At 41.0% G+C, this 17,058-nt stretch overlaps 1 protein-coding gene across 4 annotated transcripts in view; it reads right to left on the reverse strand.

Moving 5' to 3' along the window:
* LOC146549089 (RNA-binding motif, single-stranded-interacting protein 3-like) overlaps window positions 1-17,058 on the reverse strand; it is a 298,248-nt gene that overhangs the window by 73,614 nt on the left and 207,576 nt on the right. For all 4 annotated transcript variants that reach the window (XM_085261925.1, XM_085261923.1, XM_085261922.1 and 1 more), the window contains one exon: window positions 938-1,095. In XM_085261925.1, the coding sequence (XP_085118051.1) occupies window positions 938-1,095 (158 nt within the window). The remainder of the gene's footprint in view (window positions 1-937; window positions 1,096-17,058) is intronic.

Genomic DNA, 17,058 nt, shown 5'->3' on the forward strand with positions numbered 1-17,058 from the left:
GAAACAAACTGTTCAGTCATTCAGACTTTGTTTTGGGAAAAATAGCATCCGTTACTCTACTATATATACTATTACTATATATAATACACACACAATCATTGGTGGTATCTGTTAATTTTTGAGAATGCACAGCTGAAAGCATTCATTAACTCATATGCAGATGGATGGACAAACAGGCTTAGAGGAAGAATCAAATCATATTTTCATATTTTCACTGTCTAAAATGAAAAGCATATTAGTAGCAGCTCGTCTACTAATCAGAAAGTCAGTGGTTGAGCCCAACCTGTATGTCGAACTATGCTCGGGCCAGATACTGAAGCCTGAGTTGCACCTGATGCATCCATCATGTGAGTGTGAGCGTGTGAACATGATGTGCTTAGGCACAGAAAAAAGCACTTGTACAAATATGTGGGTGAATGAGGCCTGTAGTGGATATTGCTCAAATTCAGTAGAAAAGCGCTACATAAGTACCAGTTCATATTTCAGACAATGCACAAGCGTGTGCTTGCCAGTACACGTACAATGTATTTTATTAATTTAGTACCAAAAACAAGACACGAGTCATCTCAGGGCACAGCTGAACTAGGGCAGATCTTAATGTGAGCAGTGGGTAAAAATCCTAGTTAGATTTACTCACCACAAGGAACACTCCTCAACCTGTGACAACAGTTGTATAGTGTCTTCTGTGGCTTGGGAGGGAGCTTTGTAAAGTTTTAAAAAATAACCCTGATTACTGTGTGCCAGCAGGCTTATCTCGACTTACTCTTCAGACTTAGCATTTTTAAAATAAAGCCTATTACAAAGTCGAGGTGTGCAGCATAAAGAGAGATGCTAGAGAGTTGTATTACAGAAATGATCTGGCTTTTAGAGCTTGGCATACCATTTGTAGGGACTGAAAGGAGGCATATTTAACACTTGCTTCATTAACATTGTTTACCTGGCAAAGCCGACTCCTCTGCTGACCCCGTTGGCATCCCTCAGTATCCTTGTGGAGATGACGTGACCCAGAGGCTTCAGCATATTCTCCAGCTCCTGCTCATCCATAGACACTGGCAGGTTGGAGATGTACAGGTTGGTGGGGTCCTGCTCTTGTTGCTGCAATGCCAGAGATTTCGAGGAGTGAAGAGGAGGGAGAGGTTGGACAGACGGCAAAGAGAAGAAAGGAAAAGAGAAGATGGTATGAGAAATAATGCATCACTATCAATTGCAGAAAATATGAAATAATACATCAGCTTTGGGTTGTGAGGAATCATGCAACGTGTTGCAATACTGCTAACTGTGCAGCCAAATCCAGGCTAAGCTCGCATGACATCTGGCCCTGCTGACACTCACATATTCCACTTAAATGCAATAAAGAAATATAAAAAATGAGCATGTGCAAGTATTAGTACACTCAATGACAATTTAACAAGTAGCATGGTGGATATATTCAGAATAGCTTGAATGGCATCTTCTGGGTGTTTCTTTTTAGTGGTCAGGTAAAAAATCAAGAGAAACAGCAAAAGAAAAGCTGTGTATTATACAACAGTGTTTTCAGTGTAGTGCCCAGGGGCTACTGCAAGCTAGGTACGAAAGCACAGCTGGTGCTGGGGTGAGCCCGAGGTAACAGAAAGCCCGTTGAGATCTACAGTAGAGCAGCTGGAAACAGCCCCACCAGCCAATCAGTCACTGCCTGTGCCAGGCAAGCCACCAAACTATGCCTCCATCTATATTTCTCTTCCACCAGTCAGTCAGTCTCTCTTAATTAAGCATTAAGCTACATTGTGCTGCCCTTAGTTCTAATCATATATGCTACAGGCAAATTAGCATATACTCTTTCAAATGAACCGAATAACATTCAATCCATCTTTCCAACGTGCAGGTAGCAACAGTCCACTCTAATCAGGCAAACAGCCAGGTCTGATCTGTTTCACACTTGTGTCTTTCATCCTTTCATTCAAAAGGCGCTGGGATCATCACGAGTTAATTCCACTACACAGAGGCATGGTCTAAGTTAATAAGAGAATGTGCACTGAAACATTTTAATGACACTTACATGGTTATTGTTGCATCAGTAAAAGGTAAAACTTCTAGTGTTTACCAGAGTGTGAAATGTTAAAACAATATCAGTTAATTTTAAAGTCTTATAAACAACAAAAAGAAAAATATTCATCTGTTATGTACGATTCATTTTAAATGTGCATGTGCGATACAATAAATTATAAATAAATTTCCTTTGATTTGTAAGAGCAGCCTCCCTTGTCAGGTTAGATCAATAATGTGAGCAGTGGAGGAGCTTTAAGCACCATCATGTAAAAAGGTGGTAATAATCTATGTCATGGTCTACAATCTAATAATGAGGAAGGTGGCTGAATCTGTTCTGAATAACAACAGCAATTTTCCAAGACACGTGCGCATAAAAATGTATGAAATGAAATCAATAAATACATTCTTTTAAGGCGTGGATCTGCCAAGTCCAGGCTCATAAATGTTAAAAATTGGCAACAAGACAAGAAGAAGAAGAAGAAGAAAAACTGAGGGCAAATGACTTTTTGATATTAACTATGTGAAAAGGGAAAGACCATCTCTGAATTGAGGAGGGGGCCTATGGGTACATCTTTCGCCATCCTACAATGCTGTGATTGCAACCATCGCCCTACTGTCTGTGAATGATACTCACAGCCATTGGTCAGTGGTCTTTGATCAATAATCAATGGTCATTCATCAATGAGTGGTTATTGATCAACGGTCATGACAATTTGTATATTAATGATCAAGGAACTAACCTCACATTTGCACAATAACTGGTTTCAGTTATTGTGCAAATGTACTGTTTATAAGGTTGGGGAAACGTGTAGTCAGCTGAGACTGTAGAAGTCACATGGATGAGTGACGAAATGTTTCTCCTACTGAAAACGCTACGTCCAGATCAACCTTTTGGAATTTCCTTTAAAATTTAGTTTAACCTCCTAAGACCTGAACTCTTCCACGGCATGCATTTTTAATTTCTCTTTGATATTTGGGCTGATTGCGGCCTGATGAATGTAAAAACAAAGAATTACCAGATTTCTTTTTACCTTATTTTTGTTTTTAAGAAAAATAAGAGCCACATATTTGTTTAAAATGTTGATAGAACAGTAGCAGTATAATGTCCTTGTAAGTGGATATCAGGCCCTTGTACAGCAAAATTGAGTATTTTGGTCTAAATAACCCAAAATGTGATGTCCACATATGTGGACGCCAGGTCCTAGGAGATTAATATGGTTTTATTTGGAAAAACAGCTGACTTGGCCTCAAAAAAGTTTTAAAAAAAGTGAATTCTCAGTTACATATTTCATACGCACACGCAGTACTGTAAACAGCAACTTCAGCACAGAAGTCTGTCATCTTCTCAGCTGGGGGTTGTGGAGTTACTTCAGTTGCAGGCTGCGTAAACACTGTCTTTGAGAGTCTTCACAGACTCTACAGGCAACACTCTCTCACTTTGTCCTGTTTTGCTTTCTGCTGATGATGGAGAAAGAGGTTAAGGAAGAGGAAAGGAAGTGTCTCCACCAGTCTCTTGCCTCCATCTTTCTATCCGTCAGTGGACAGGACTGGTCCCTCCCCTGATTAATTAGCTGTCTTATCTGACAGGACATGTTTGATCTGATGAAAACCTGTGGGAGAAAGCCAGCGCCCGAGACCACAGCTTTTTTCTCCTTTACCCAGGAAACTCAATTACCTAACTAAACTCCACCTCCTTATTCTACAAGTGTGTCACATTTGGGTGCTTTGGAGCATGTGAGAGAAAAAGCTCGCAAGAGTTTGTATAACACGGGATTTGGCAGTGAATGGAGCTTAATTAAATCTGTCTGTAAAAATCTACTGTACACGTGTCACTCTCTTGCTAAGTCCCTTCAGTGTGTGCACCCTTGCAGCTGCGCCTTCCTTTGAATTTCATTGGTTACGTGAGCTGATGTTTTTCAGGATTATGTCAAATAGGCTTCGTATTCCGATGCAGAAAGGAGGTCCGGATCAAAGAGTTAACTGACTGACTCCCTCATTGAGCTAAGCCAATGATAAAACAGTTTCTGCGCGCACACTGGAATGAAAGCACTTTCTCCTATAAGCACGAGACAGCGCACGCGGTGAAAGAGTGAGGACAGAATGTGATGCGGTAATTTGTGTGCGTGGGCTAAAAGTAGAGGGCTCCGTTTGCAAAGGGGGTGGGGGATTATCGCGGGGGAGGCCTCGTCTACGCACGGCCGCCTCGCTAAGTTTTCTCTTTGATGACGTTCCGCATCACAAAGCCCTAAATACCCAGATGAGAAGGTTATGGAGAGGAGTGGAAACTGGAGTATTTTGACGGGAGGTGAGATGGGCTGGCCCATTCCTCAAGGAGATTTAATTTCCTTTAATGTCAGCCTTTGCACATGCTCCGCTGTCACGCTATGAATGAAACGGTAATTGAGGTGTGTGTGCGCTTGCGTGCACCTGTGTGTAGCCCATCTATTAGTAATTATGTGTGTTTGTTCCATTTAATGCAGACTATATTACTGTACACTCGTGTATGCGTTTATGTATCTTTCGGCTCTGTGTGTGTTTCAAGTCGTGTAAGCGAGCCTCCTTCTTCTGCGTGTCGATGGTTGAATGTCTCTCTCGCCATTGACCAGCATTGTGGAAGGTTAATGGAAAGGCTCCAGGCTACACTGGGGCTTTGATGAGCATAATTCCTTCACCTTGCCACCAGGAGGACAGGAGGAATCCAACTGTGCGTGTGACAGAAAGGGAGAATGGCGGGACGAGGGGGGGGGGGGGGGGGGGGGAATGCGGTGGGGGGTGCGACATGTCATTTCCTGCTGACGGATGGGCCCCTCGCTAGAGCTGACAGCCCTGTAGCAGTTATTTCATTTCGACACCCTGCTCTGTTTACCTCACTGTAATTTCTGAGAACATTACCATTCTACGTGGAAGGGAGAGTATTAGACAGGAAGAGAAAAGAAAGCGAGGATCTGGGTTAAACAGAAAATAGGAGTTGCAGATCACGTGCAAAAGGTTAAGGAATGAAAGGGTACGGAGAGCCGATGAGAAAGAGAGATGGAGGCAGCTGACATGACAGGCAGATATGGCACATTAAAGGAAGCCCTTGTTGCCTTTTGACAATGCTGGAGGGAGAAGAAACGTCGGGCGTTAGAAGTCTCTCATTCTGCCTATAGGGCTCTCAGGGCTGTATCCATTTAACGGTTAAACGTTAGAAAGATAGATATGTGACTTGACTCGGGGCACCGCATCCAAATCCAGGTTGAGACTGAGTCGCCTTCAGTCTCTTTCCAACAATCCTTTCTCTCCCTGATTTACCTTGCACCCACATCTTTTCATTCCCTTTTCCTTTAAATCACTTTACTAACCTTCTTCCTTTTCTCTTTCAGTAATGAGAGTTTCCTAACTTTGTACACCAAGCGTTGTCCGTCCTTGCTTCCATGGCGTCTCTCCTGTCGCCCTCTATCCATTCTTCTTGCTCAAGAGTAAAGAGCTCTATGTATAATTGGTACTATAGGGCTTTTTGGATGCTCCTCTGAGTTCAGATACACACTCTACAAGCGTATACGTGCTTGGGTATACGTGTCTATAAGGTTGTCAATCCTTGCTACAACAAACACACAATACACTTCCCTCAGGTATGCCACTCTGGCTTGTTGTGTGACTAACCAGCAGCCTGAAGGAGCACAATTAAAGCCACAGACAATGGTTTATGTGTTGACTGGTTGGAGAAAACTGCAAGGAAGCAATAGTTGTTGTGTTTCTGCTGTTGTGAGGATGTGTGGCTGACAAGTTTGCAGATGCCAGAGGGAGCGTTCCTGTTCTCTTGTATATAGGTTGAGGCTCTGTACTCAGATCTTGCTGTGGGAGCCTGAGTCTGCAGAATGCATTCAAAAGACAAGCTGGCCAACCAAGAAGAAGGAAGGAGCAGAATGGGGAGTTAGAGAGAGAAGAAGCCTATGAGCACATCAACTCACTTCAAAAGATTTGAGTTTAATTTGTGAAGAGCTGGAGAATTCAGAGACAAAACAGTAGCTACACTACAAAGGACCTATCATTCTGTCAGCTGGCTAGTCAGCTGGTCAGACAACAGCAGGCAAAGTCAGCTGGGCAGCTTGCTGCACTTTGATGAGTGCTTCCCAACATTGCCTGTTTCTACTCTCAAGTGGATGGTTTGGATCATTTTACTTCATTTTGTACAGGCTACTGTCAAACGCTTCCTCAATACTCTGTAGTGATTCTGTCTATCATGAAAGACCCTCTGTGACACCGGACTTCAAACCCGGTCCACATCCAAGACTATATATCCCTATCGCAGTCTTTCACTGCTTCTGCAGTCATTTAAAGAGCACGTAGCTGTTAGCACAGCCAGGCTGCAAGTGTACAAAAGGTTTCATGGTCAGCCTCTGACGTGAGAATTCAAATTTACTTTATTTATTTTTGCCAGTCAAACAAATAGCAGCTACTTATTTTTTCAGCGCCGCAAAAAAACGTCAGATTCAAAGTTTGGCCTCTACAACGGCTCCATGTATTCATCAAAGTCCGCTTTCACAGACAGATGGCGAAACTTTGCAGGGAGGAAGTGTTTCGCTCGATCTGATACGCATCTTTACAGACAAGCGGACATATGCAAACACACCTTACATTTCAAAATATGCATAAATGCCTCCAACGTAGACAGGCTTAATCACAGAACAGCATGTTATAATGCCAAAAAAAAGAGATAACAAGAGCACAAGCTGGTAATGCGTGAGGTCCTTCGGCTGCTCATTGAAGGACTGATGAAATCCATATTTCTGATTCAAACCTTCTGTTAGAAACAAAGGGCTGTGAAGGGCTACGAGGCAAAGAATTTGTGCCATCACTCAGGGCAGCCTATACAATCCAATTACCACATTATGTGTGAACAAACAGCCCGAAACACCTGTCACTTAAACATGGCTTTAATAGTTCTGCAGTAAATGGGTTTAAGCTAAAGTCTGCAATCATACTATGTAGGCATATAGCTGCCAGTTCTTTAGCAGCTGTATTAAAACTACTTTATTATTTCTCTTATAGATAACATCTTTCTGCTAATTCATAACTGAATCGGCTTAGTGGGCAGCACTGCTGTAATCACTTTGGCGTGTGCACCTGTAGGCTTGATTGTGATTAAGAAAGCATCAAAAACAAAACAAAACAACACCAATCTCCTCGCTTAACACTGCATATAATGACGGCTACACCCACGCACGCACCGAGTCCTTACTTTCTTTCTTTTTTTTTGATTATAGGTCTCAATGTGTTTGTTTTTTTGTTGTTGTTTTGAAATACATCCAAACATACTTGTTACCAGCAGTGAAAGAAAATATTAAGGAAGACAAAAAAATAAAGATTAAGAAGACGGCACATATGATTGGTTTAAAACATTAATTATTAGCTTATTTCTAAAACTCGAGTGCAGGGAAATGAGAATCAGAGAGGAATTAATTCAAACTGCTGTATGCAACTATATCCAAGAATAAGTGAGCAGATGTAATAATTAGTAGAACATCAGTAACTCATTAGTAACACCATCATCTGCATTTCATCGCACATAAGATGATGTTGTTTGTAATCTAGAGATACATCAACTCTTTTTAGTGTTTTGGACGCATTTCAGTGTGAGTGGGAGTATCCCATTAAAGCTTTGTGTACAGCAGAAGGAGCAGGAATATGGCACCGCAAATCATGTGACAGGTGGTAAAAACTAAAAAAATTACTGACTCAATCTTTTTCTTCCGGATACTCATTCCTCTATCTCTGCGTAAACTTTCTTTGGAATTGCTACAAGTAAGGTCACTTCTGCATTTTAAATTCTTTATACCTCCATTAAACCCATTGGATTCACTTCAAATGTAGGCAAACAGACAACACTGCCCAAAGGTCCTAAGCCACCACACATTTCTTTCACATTTCTTGTATAAAACCATTGGATTTTTCTTTAACATAGCCTCAACTCTCATAGGGAAGCTTTCTTGTCATTTCTTTAAGTAATCAGAAATGTTGAGGTCTGGGCCATGACTGATATTATTCTGCAGTGTGTGTGTTTTTTTTTTTTATCCCGGTATGCTTTTATTGCATTGCATCTGGGATCAAAAATTAAGCCAATCAGATGCTTTTCCAGATTTCTTAATTCTGTAATTGCATCAGTTTTGACTAGGTCCCGAACACGAGAGGCTGAAAAGCAGTCCCAAATCATGACAGAGCCTCCACCGTGTTTGACAGACAGCTATATAACCTTACTATTTCACCTTTTTCATGACCTCAATTAAAGAAAAATGTTTAAATGTGGATTTGTTATTGTTCATCACTCCATAAGACCTGTTGTTTTTGGTTCAGTTTTTTGTGTAACTTGGCATACTTCAGCCTTTTCTCCCTGTTTCTTTTCTTTAAAAATGACTTCTTGACAGTCATCTTTCCACTGAGACCGTTTCAGTTTCTAGTTTATCATTTTATGTCTGTCAAACTGTGTTATTTTTGGCATTTTTTGTAGATTCGACTAACAAAATGGGAACAAATTGTTACAATTAGCAGCCTGTTGCAAAAACGCATAAAATGCCTAAAGATACAATTTAAAATGTGATTTTATCAAGTTTTCTGTTACGTTTAGTCACAATACTGGTTCACTCCTTGAGTTAGATGCCCTTTTATGCTAGAATGAAAAGCAAAATATAAGGAAATGAGGGGTGGCTCAACAGTACTGCACAATACTGCATGACCAGAGTGGTTAGGAACCCTAACCCCAGGCCAGAGGGTCCTAAATACCAAACTGGTGGCCTTTTCTGACTGTGGTGGCAACTGAACAACAGAATTTTGAAATGAGAAAAAATATATATTTAAAGTTGTCAGTGCATCAAAAAAAAAAAAAAAGCAACATCAAATGGTAGCGCTCTCACTATAATGCTTGGCACATGTGTATCTCCAAGTGCTGCATATGTTGGATCAAAGATGTTTTATCTTTACATGCCAAAAGATTATTTCCTTCTCCTTCTTCTTCTCTGTTGACTTTCTGCTTCTCTAAGCTGTAGTCATGCTCACTGTAAGCTACCAGTCTGATCAATTACTTTCTTTGCTCGCATAAGGATACACATGATTGATCAGTCTTAGTAGCTGCAACAGGATTATCCACTCACTAACAGATTGTGGCTAACAAAATGCCCATTAATTAACCTCTCAATATCATTGTCACAGCAAAAAGTAATTTGAAGTTTGGAGCAGGGCACAAAGTTGTTTTTTTAAGATTATGTATTTTACTAGATGAAAATGATTAAAAAAAAGAGCAGAATATGAAGCTCAGGGGCAAAAGATTAGAGGTTCACCTTGCTCATGCGGTGTTCCATTTGGCTGGAATACAATGTTACCTGATTAAATAAAAATCTTACAAATTACCATACGTTGCTGCAGAGCACACCTTAATACATCACATTATTCAGCCACAGAATTTTTCCCATGAGTGCAATCCAAGCCAATGACAACTAAGTGTGTCCTAGTACCCAGAGGCACTGAGGTGTTTAGTTTGGTTTTAAGGCCTACACTCATTCACTCACATAATTACACACAATGCTATTGCACAGCTCTGCATCTCATAAGCGCAACGTCTCTCTCACACGCACACACACACACACGCGTAAGCATGAGCCAACACGGGATTTTTAGACACAAGCACACAAACACACACACTGTCAATCTTTGTCCCATTACTGCTTATGGAAAATGGCTTTCCAGCTACTCTGCATTATTCTGAGATGATAGATGCTGCGTAAGGGAACAAAAGTGGGTGATACATTATTGAGCCTTTGAGAATGCTAACACAGTGTGGTGGGACTTTGTTTTACTCATTCTCTCAACCTGATCTGCTCTCTGCTGGCGTAGCTGGTAAAATATTCATCCAACATAAGGCACAGTGAGCGCTGTGGCACAAAAGGGACTTTTGGTATATCTTTCGATGTGCTATTTACTGCACCAATGCAAACAAGTGCAAACATTAAAGGTCAAATTCACTTGCTACCATAACATACAGAATGAATCCAAATTAGTGAGAAGTTAAAGTGTAGTGTTGTACCAACAGTCCGTTAGTCTTTATGCCCTACTTTAAACAGCAGCATCTTTTTAACCCTAAACTGTGTATGACAGTAAAATAATAAGGTTCAGTGATTTTTTTAATAATAATTTTGGACAAAAACTATTTACCGGTCGATCTACATTCCTACCCTCACCTATGGTCACGAGCTGTGGATAGTGTAGGAAAGAACGAGATTGCGAATACAAGCGAAATGGGCTTCCTCCGAAGGGTGGCTGGCCTCTCCCTTAGGGTGATAGGGTGAAAAGTTCAGCCATCCGGGAGGGGCTCAGAGTAGAGCCGCTGCTCCTCCACATTGAAAGGAGCCAGCTGAGGTGGTTTGGGTATTTGATAAGGATGCATCCTGGGCGTCTCCTAAGTGAGGTGTTCTGGGCATGTCCCACTGGGAGGAGGCCCCGGGCCGAGCCAGGACACACTGGAGAGATTATATCTCTCTGCTGGTCTGGGAATGCCTTGGTGTTCCCTTGGATAAGCTGGACAAATATTTGTCATTTTCGTTGATTCAACTAAAACGGGAACAAATGCTCTGTCTTTGCAACAGGCTGCTAGTAAGTGCCTGGAATATAAAATTGGTTCTTTGCAAAGACAGCTCTGCTGGACCCCTTGAGTTAGGAGCCTTTTTACGCTTGAATGATTCATATTTCAATCTTAGGTACCATGAGTGGACTGAAAATCAGTGAAAATATATAAGAAAAACTTTAAAATCCCTTAAAAAATCCTGGAGAATTAATATTATTATTATTATTATTTTTTTTTTAAAAAGGAATCACCAGTTTTATTCTGTGATATTTCCAAGCATCCAGTCCAGTAAGTCTCATAGTACATCGAGTTTGACTTCCCATGAAACAATTTGACATTCAGTGACAACCTTTCAATGACGATGCTGCGTCATGGTTGCTAAAATAAATACATTTTAAAAAATGACTGCTGTGCTGATATCCAGGACGTTACCTGGCCGTCTGCTGGATGTCCTTCATTAGCGTCTGCTGGATGTCCTTCCTGCTCTACCCAATGAGGGGGAGCTTGTTTACAAGATTTTTTGTATGTGATCCTTTGTCAATTAGAAGAAAACAAATGCCTAGCAAATAGGATTGTACACATAACCTTGTCAATGCTCACATTGATTCTCATCCTGTTTCAGTCAGCTGGCCTTCACAGTATGAGACACACTTCCTTTGATAAGAGGCAGGGGGATGATTGTTTAGCACTGGGGCAACGCAGACGCCTGTACAAATATGTCTTTAGTTAAAAAATAAAAGTGCATATCGTATGACTGCATGATCAGAACCATTTCACACAAAAACTGCCATCCAAAAGGACTGCACTGCACTCACTTGCATTCTTCTTAGCAATGATATTAGTAACATTTATTGGTTTGCAAAAACAAAGCCTACAAAGGGTCGTCTGCCCCATAACCACACATTACAGTTTCGGTGTCTGCCCATAACTATTTTTCCTCATCAACGCGGCGACACTGTCTCAACAACAGCTTGAAGGCTTTTATCTGCTTTGCAGATGTGTGGTCGAGAGATCAAACCTTTACTTTGCAAAACAGACATAACACCACTAAATTACGTCTGCCATCAGTGTCATGGCTCATACATTTTGATGCTGGGTTAATGTGAATTTAAATGGGTCGATATGCGCTTCACCCGCTTAATCACGACCCCCTGATTTGATTTTGTATCTCCCTCGGTGAGCTAATATTCCAGAGATTAAAATTTCATGTGGAGCTCATATCAAAAATCCATTATTAACATGGAAGACGGGCACGTTGGGCCTTACCCTCCGCCAAAAGGAGACAAAACTCATGCACACGCAAGTGAGCAGGCACACATACATGCAAAGTTACTTTTTTTTTTTTTTTTATACTCTGTTCCCTCAAGACTTCATGACAAATTCGCCCCTTCTTTGTAGAAATATTGAGGATTTTCCCTGTAAGCTGCGGTTATGTCCTCGGTCGTGCTCCCTCAGCAACATTCACAAATGCCTTTCCGGTTTCGTAATATATTTTCATCACCGTAACCTTCGTATTTTTCCATTACGGTGTTTGCAACAACAGCTCATTGTGTTGTGGCCATGGTAAATGCATTTTTCCGTCTTATGCATCATTCATGATATCTTTTCTGAGATTGAATTCCTCCTGGCTGACATCATGTGGAGGCAGCGAGCGGTGCTGAAGGTTTTTGGTTTTTCAGTAGAATGAGGAAAAGGTGTAAGAGTGCGCGTATGTGTGAGGTAAAAGAAAAACTGTAAACTGTTTGATTTTCTCTACATGCGCAAGGTCGTCTGTTCGCACAAGCGTTGCATCTTTTCACGTTATTCTCTCTTCAGTCTCGTTTGTCTATTATCATTCTTAACTTTTGAAAATGTTTAACCTTTTGGATTAATTCACAGTTTCCTTTCAATCTCTTGATGATTTAGTGAGGGACAAGCATTTAACCGCTGTTGGCTTCCTACTAGCAATTCCATTCATTTAAGCCCAAGTGTTTTCACTATCAAATGTGAAAAAGAATCGTCTTTATTCTTGAGTGAATTTAAAATGTTTGAACAATTAAAAAATAATAATGTCAACAAATAATTTGAAAGACAAAATAGAAAGATCCATTTATTTTGTTTCTCGGGACTGTGAAAATCCAGATTTATTACGGTCAGTGAGGCTGGACAGCCACAAACTTGGAAAAGCTCTCCCTATAGCCAAATGTGATCCAGATGAGTGCTTCCAAAACAGGGGTTTGTGTGCCACAAAGGGAAGTTCTGCAAAGAAGTATGAACAAGGACAGCACAGCTTATGTGAAAAAAATAGGAGTTTGGGAATAATTTGGGGAATAAGTCAATATGTCCATACAAATTTGCATTCAGGTGAAAAAGGACCAAATACACATAGATGTGAGTCTGATCTCACACTCATCTATGTTCACAAAAGCTGAAGCAATGAACAAAAGATAATCAAAACGTTAGCAATGACAACTAAATGTAGCAGATAAATGTCTGGAAATAATCTGCTTTTGCCATTAACCAAATGTACTGGAAAAAAGGAGAAGCATTGACAGTGTAATTATAACCAACTTTCATGTATGTCACAGATCCACCCCAGGGGCTTGTCTGCAATGAAACATTTTTTAATAACTCCACAAAGACATGGCTTCTGTGGATGACCACAGTCCTGGGCTGTTATAGCATGCGGAGGAGCACCAAACCAAAAAATAAAATGAAATAAATAAATGCTGCAAAACCATACCTCTGGGTCCCTAAGATCACAGCAAAACTGCACGCTGACCTTTGCACTTAAACACTTTAAATAATCCCATGTGTCTCCAACAAGCCACAGCCTCCTCCCCACTTCAGAGGGGCTCGACACACGCTGCTCTCGTGGTGTGTGTTCCTCAAAGAGCTGCCCATGATGGGGTTTACCGCATCATAAAATTGTCATATATGTTGACTCCACGGTACATGGGTGAAATGAGCCGTGGTAGTGGATCTTAAGCGACTTCAACAGGCTGCACATGTCTGTGTGAGCAATGTGTTTGCCAGACTAGCTCTGTTAGAGGGTCAAAATTTACAGACTGTGAGGAATGTACGGTCACACGAATGCGCTTCGGCACGTATTGATGACTTGCTCTTCAGCTCGCAAACACAAAGCACTTGCGCAGGAGTGCACGCGGCTCTTTTTCGCTCTCGTTTAAAAAAGCGGCACATGCAATATGTTGACAAGTCAGATTCAGTGTTAAGATGACAGCTAGGATGTGTGAGCCTTTCAGGAGAGTGGTATAAGCATCATCAGAAAGCAGGAGAGTGACAATCTCTATGTTTCCCTCCACACTCCATCACCTGCTCTCCAAATGGAGGCACAATGCAATTTTCACTTATGAATCTACTGCAAAGCAAATAGCATACGCTGTTTGCCTACTCCACAAACACACCCTGAATTACTACCCTGGGTCATGGACTCATTTGTTATTCCTTAATGTGCCACTACTCACTGGGGAACACTAAGGCTGCTATGTGAAACTACACGGCGATGTGAGCATCATATGTCTAACTGCAGCAGAAATACTTTGCCTTAGCTCTGTCACATCTGTACAAAGAAATGAAAACACAGTGGAGGCGAGAGCCACAGAAATATTGAAATATATATTAAAGAATTATTTCTCAATGGAAAACAGCAACAACAAAAGTAATAAAAAAGCAATAATGGAAGTGTTGTGCGAAGAAAGCCACTCAGAACAAATCAACATTTATGTGACATCAGTCAGGTTCAGTCATGGAGCTGATGCAATGATTTTCAATTACAAAACACTGATCTGGAGTTTTACTTACATTTCAGACCCACAACCAAGGGTCTTGAAAGCTGCTCTGATTTACTCATTAATTCCTGTTTTAATACCCTTTTTTTGTCAAAGTCTGTGACTTTTCAACATGTTATTTGAGACATATTAACAGAGGTGAAAACTAGTCTTAATTTGTATATAATTATATCTAGAAATACATTTTTTGTCTCTCTGGTCAAACCTCATTAATCAATTTTGAAATAACTATGGCGGGGGTTGAAAACTACTCTAAAATCTCTGCTGTAGATGCAAAGACGGCACCAATTCCATATGAATGCCTATGGATTTAGATTGGAATGTCCTAAAAGCTCCTGTAGGTGTTGATTAGTTGGCCCAAATCATTTATCCATATACAATCTAAAGGCCAGTTGTAAGAAAGTTGTGAATAAATACCATTCACTTGTTTAATTTCAACCATCTGTCATGCAGAAGTACTCTACTAGTGGTTCTGATGACATATAGGGAAAAGGAGTCAGACAGATGTTTGAACTTCGTGATTGGATATAGAGGAGAAAAACGGGACGGCTTAACATGATGCTCAGGAATAAGATAATTGTGTAATTCAATATTATGTACGTACCTTTCATTCATTAATGGCTCTTTTTTCATGAATTGATAAAATAATATAAAACTGACATGTTCCAGGCTTTAAAAAAACACTGCTGCACAAAAAAGAAAAAAAGGGGGAAAAAATGTTTTTATTTCCCTCTGTTGACCCATCAAAAACAGTATAGTTAGCTTCCAAACCCAAACCCAATCCTTGGTGTGTATTTCAGTCAGAGCATCATTAGCAGTGGATGACCTATATAGAAGGGACCGCTGCTTGTTACAGTCTAATTATCACCCTAAATGCCCCGGAAGAAGGGTGGTACAGCGGGAGATAATGTGTTTGTTATGGACACTAATGATACAGTGGAAGCAAACTAACGACCCACCCTGGGTGTCCCACTGAGTTCAATGGCTTTATCATTCCCTTTCCATGAAAAACTTGGAAAAGACTCTTCTTAACAGCTTCCTTTTTCCTGGAGATGGAGAGAGGAACACGCTGAGGGCAGGAAGTATGAGGGGAAACTACCGGCTGGTGAAACTATGAAGCGAGGAGGTATAATAAGTTCTGCAAAAATAAAAAAAAATAAGTGTTAACACTAAAGTGCAGTGGTAACACAACACTGTGACAAATTCTGAAGTCATGCATGAAATTTGTGACTTCAGCCAACTTAAAGTTGGTAAGCTGGTAACTCCACCCATACAGCTGAGTATTTAATATGAAAACACAGTAAATTAACAAATGTAAAGGCACAGAAAAACAACAACAACAACAAGAGACTCTTAAGACTCTGTACATGGACACAGATGACATGGACACACATAAAAATGGAAGAGGATTAGCTCCTAGTTATTCCAAAGAGGGAGTATTTGTTTTGTAAGCCAGCAGTATGAAAATGTCTAGACAGATGTCATGAGTCTTGGCAGGAGAGACAGGAACACCAGTGTCCGCAAAACAGCATGATGGAGGGAGAGAGCTCAAGACTGGAGAACGAGGACGGGAAGCGGCAAGGAGGAGCATCCTGTAAGGAGGAAGAGGTCCTCACGAGTTGAGACTTACTGACTGACTTTATATAAACATCAGGCATCTGATGTCAACAGCTTCATGTCTCCAGAAAATTAAGTGTCACACGTCTCCCTGCAGGTCTGAGCATTTCCATAAACACTCCGTCTTTTATCAGCGCCGTTCTAGACGACATAATTGTGGTCAGTGCCATTATCACCACAGCCGTCACGATCGAGAGCCTTGGTCTCAAGTGCGCGAGACCAAAATAAAAACAAACGCGAGCCGTAAGAAGGCAATGCTAAGGCCCATTGCACATGACTACACAATGAACACGTCAAGATTAAGCAGAAAATACCAGCCTTCTTTAGAAACCCTTCCACAAACCATCTTGGCTCATCAGTCTGTTATCTCGGCAATCCTTAATGAGCTCTTAATTTAACAGCATCTGCATCATAACATGGCCCGCTGTTTGATGTCACAGCTGTCAAATTTCATCTTCGCATAATGACAGGCAAAAGCATATAGTATATGTTTGCACTTGTTTATATGCATATGAAGTTGGTTTTTTTTAATACTTCATTTGTGTCAAATAAAAGAAAATGCAAATCTGCAGTTTATTCCATGGTGTATGGCATTTAGGGCAATGGGTGGAGGGGATGGTATTTACAGAGGAGAGCAGAACAGAGGTATAGAGACACACAGAGGCGCAAAGGGAGTCAAAGTCCGAAAGAAATGTGTTTACCATTGCCAAACAGGTCTTTAAAAACAGGGCAGTCCGGTGCCCTGGCATCTCCTCCTGGGCACTTGGCTTTGAAAACCACATCGTGGCCCACTGCATTATGAGGAAAAGTAGTGCCTGAGAGGTGTCGTTCTGTGTAAGGTCATCACAGATTACTATGGGAGTTTCCAGGTGTCAAACATGCTTCGGAGACTGCGGACGGATTCGTTATATGACATACTCTCACAAGACAAACTGAGTGGACGAATGCCCATCGCGTCATAGAGTGATTAGCAGCACCCATGTCCTTCCATTAGCCTGACCTTGTTCAGAATGTGTGGTGCGATTACACAGTCAG

Source organism: Mchenga conophoros, linkage group LG22 (assembly GCF_057382185.1).
Source record: "Mchenga conophoros isolate Kocher_MC1m ecotype Shallow Benthic linkage group LG22, M_conophoros_male_GT1.1, whole genome shotgun sequence".
NCBI classification, from domain to species: domain Eukaryota; kingdom Metazoa; phylum Chordata; class Actinopteri; order Cichliformes; family Cichlidae; genus Mchenga; species Mchenga conophoros.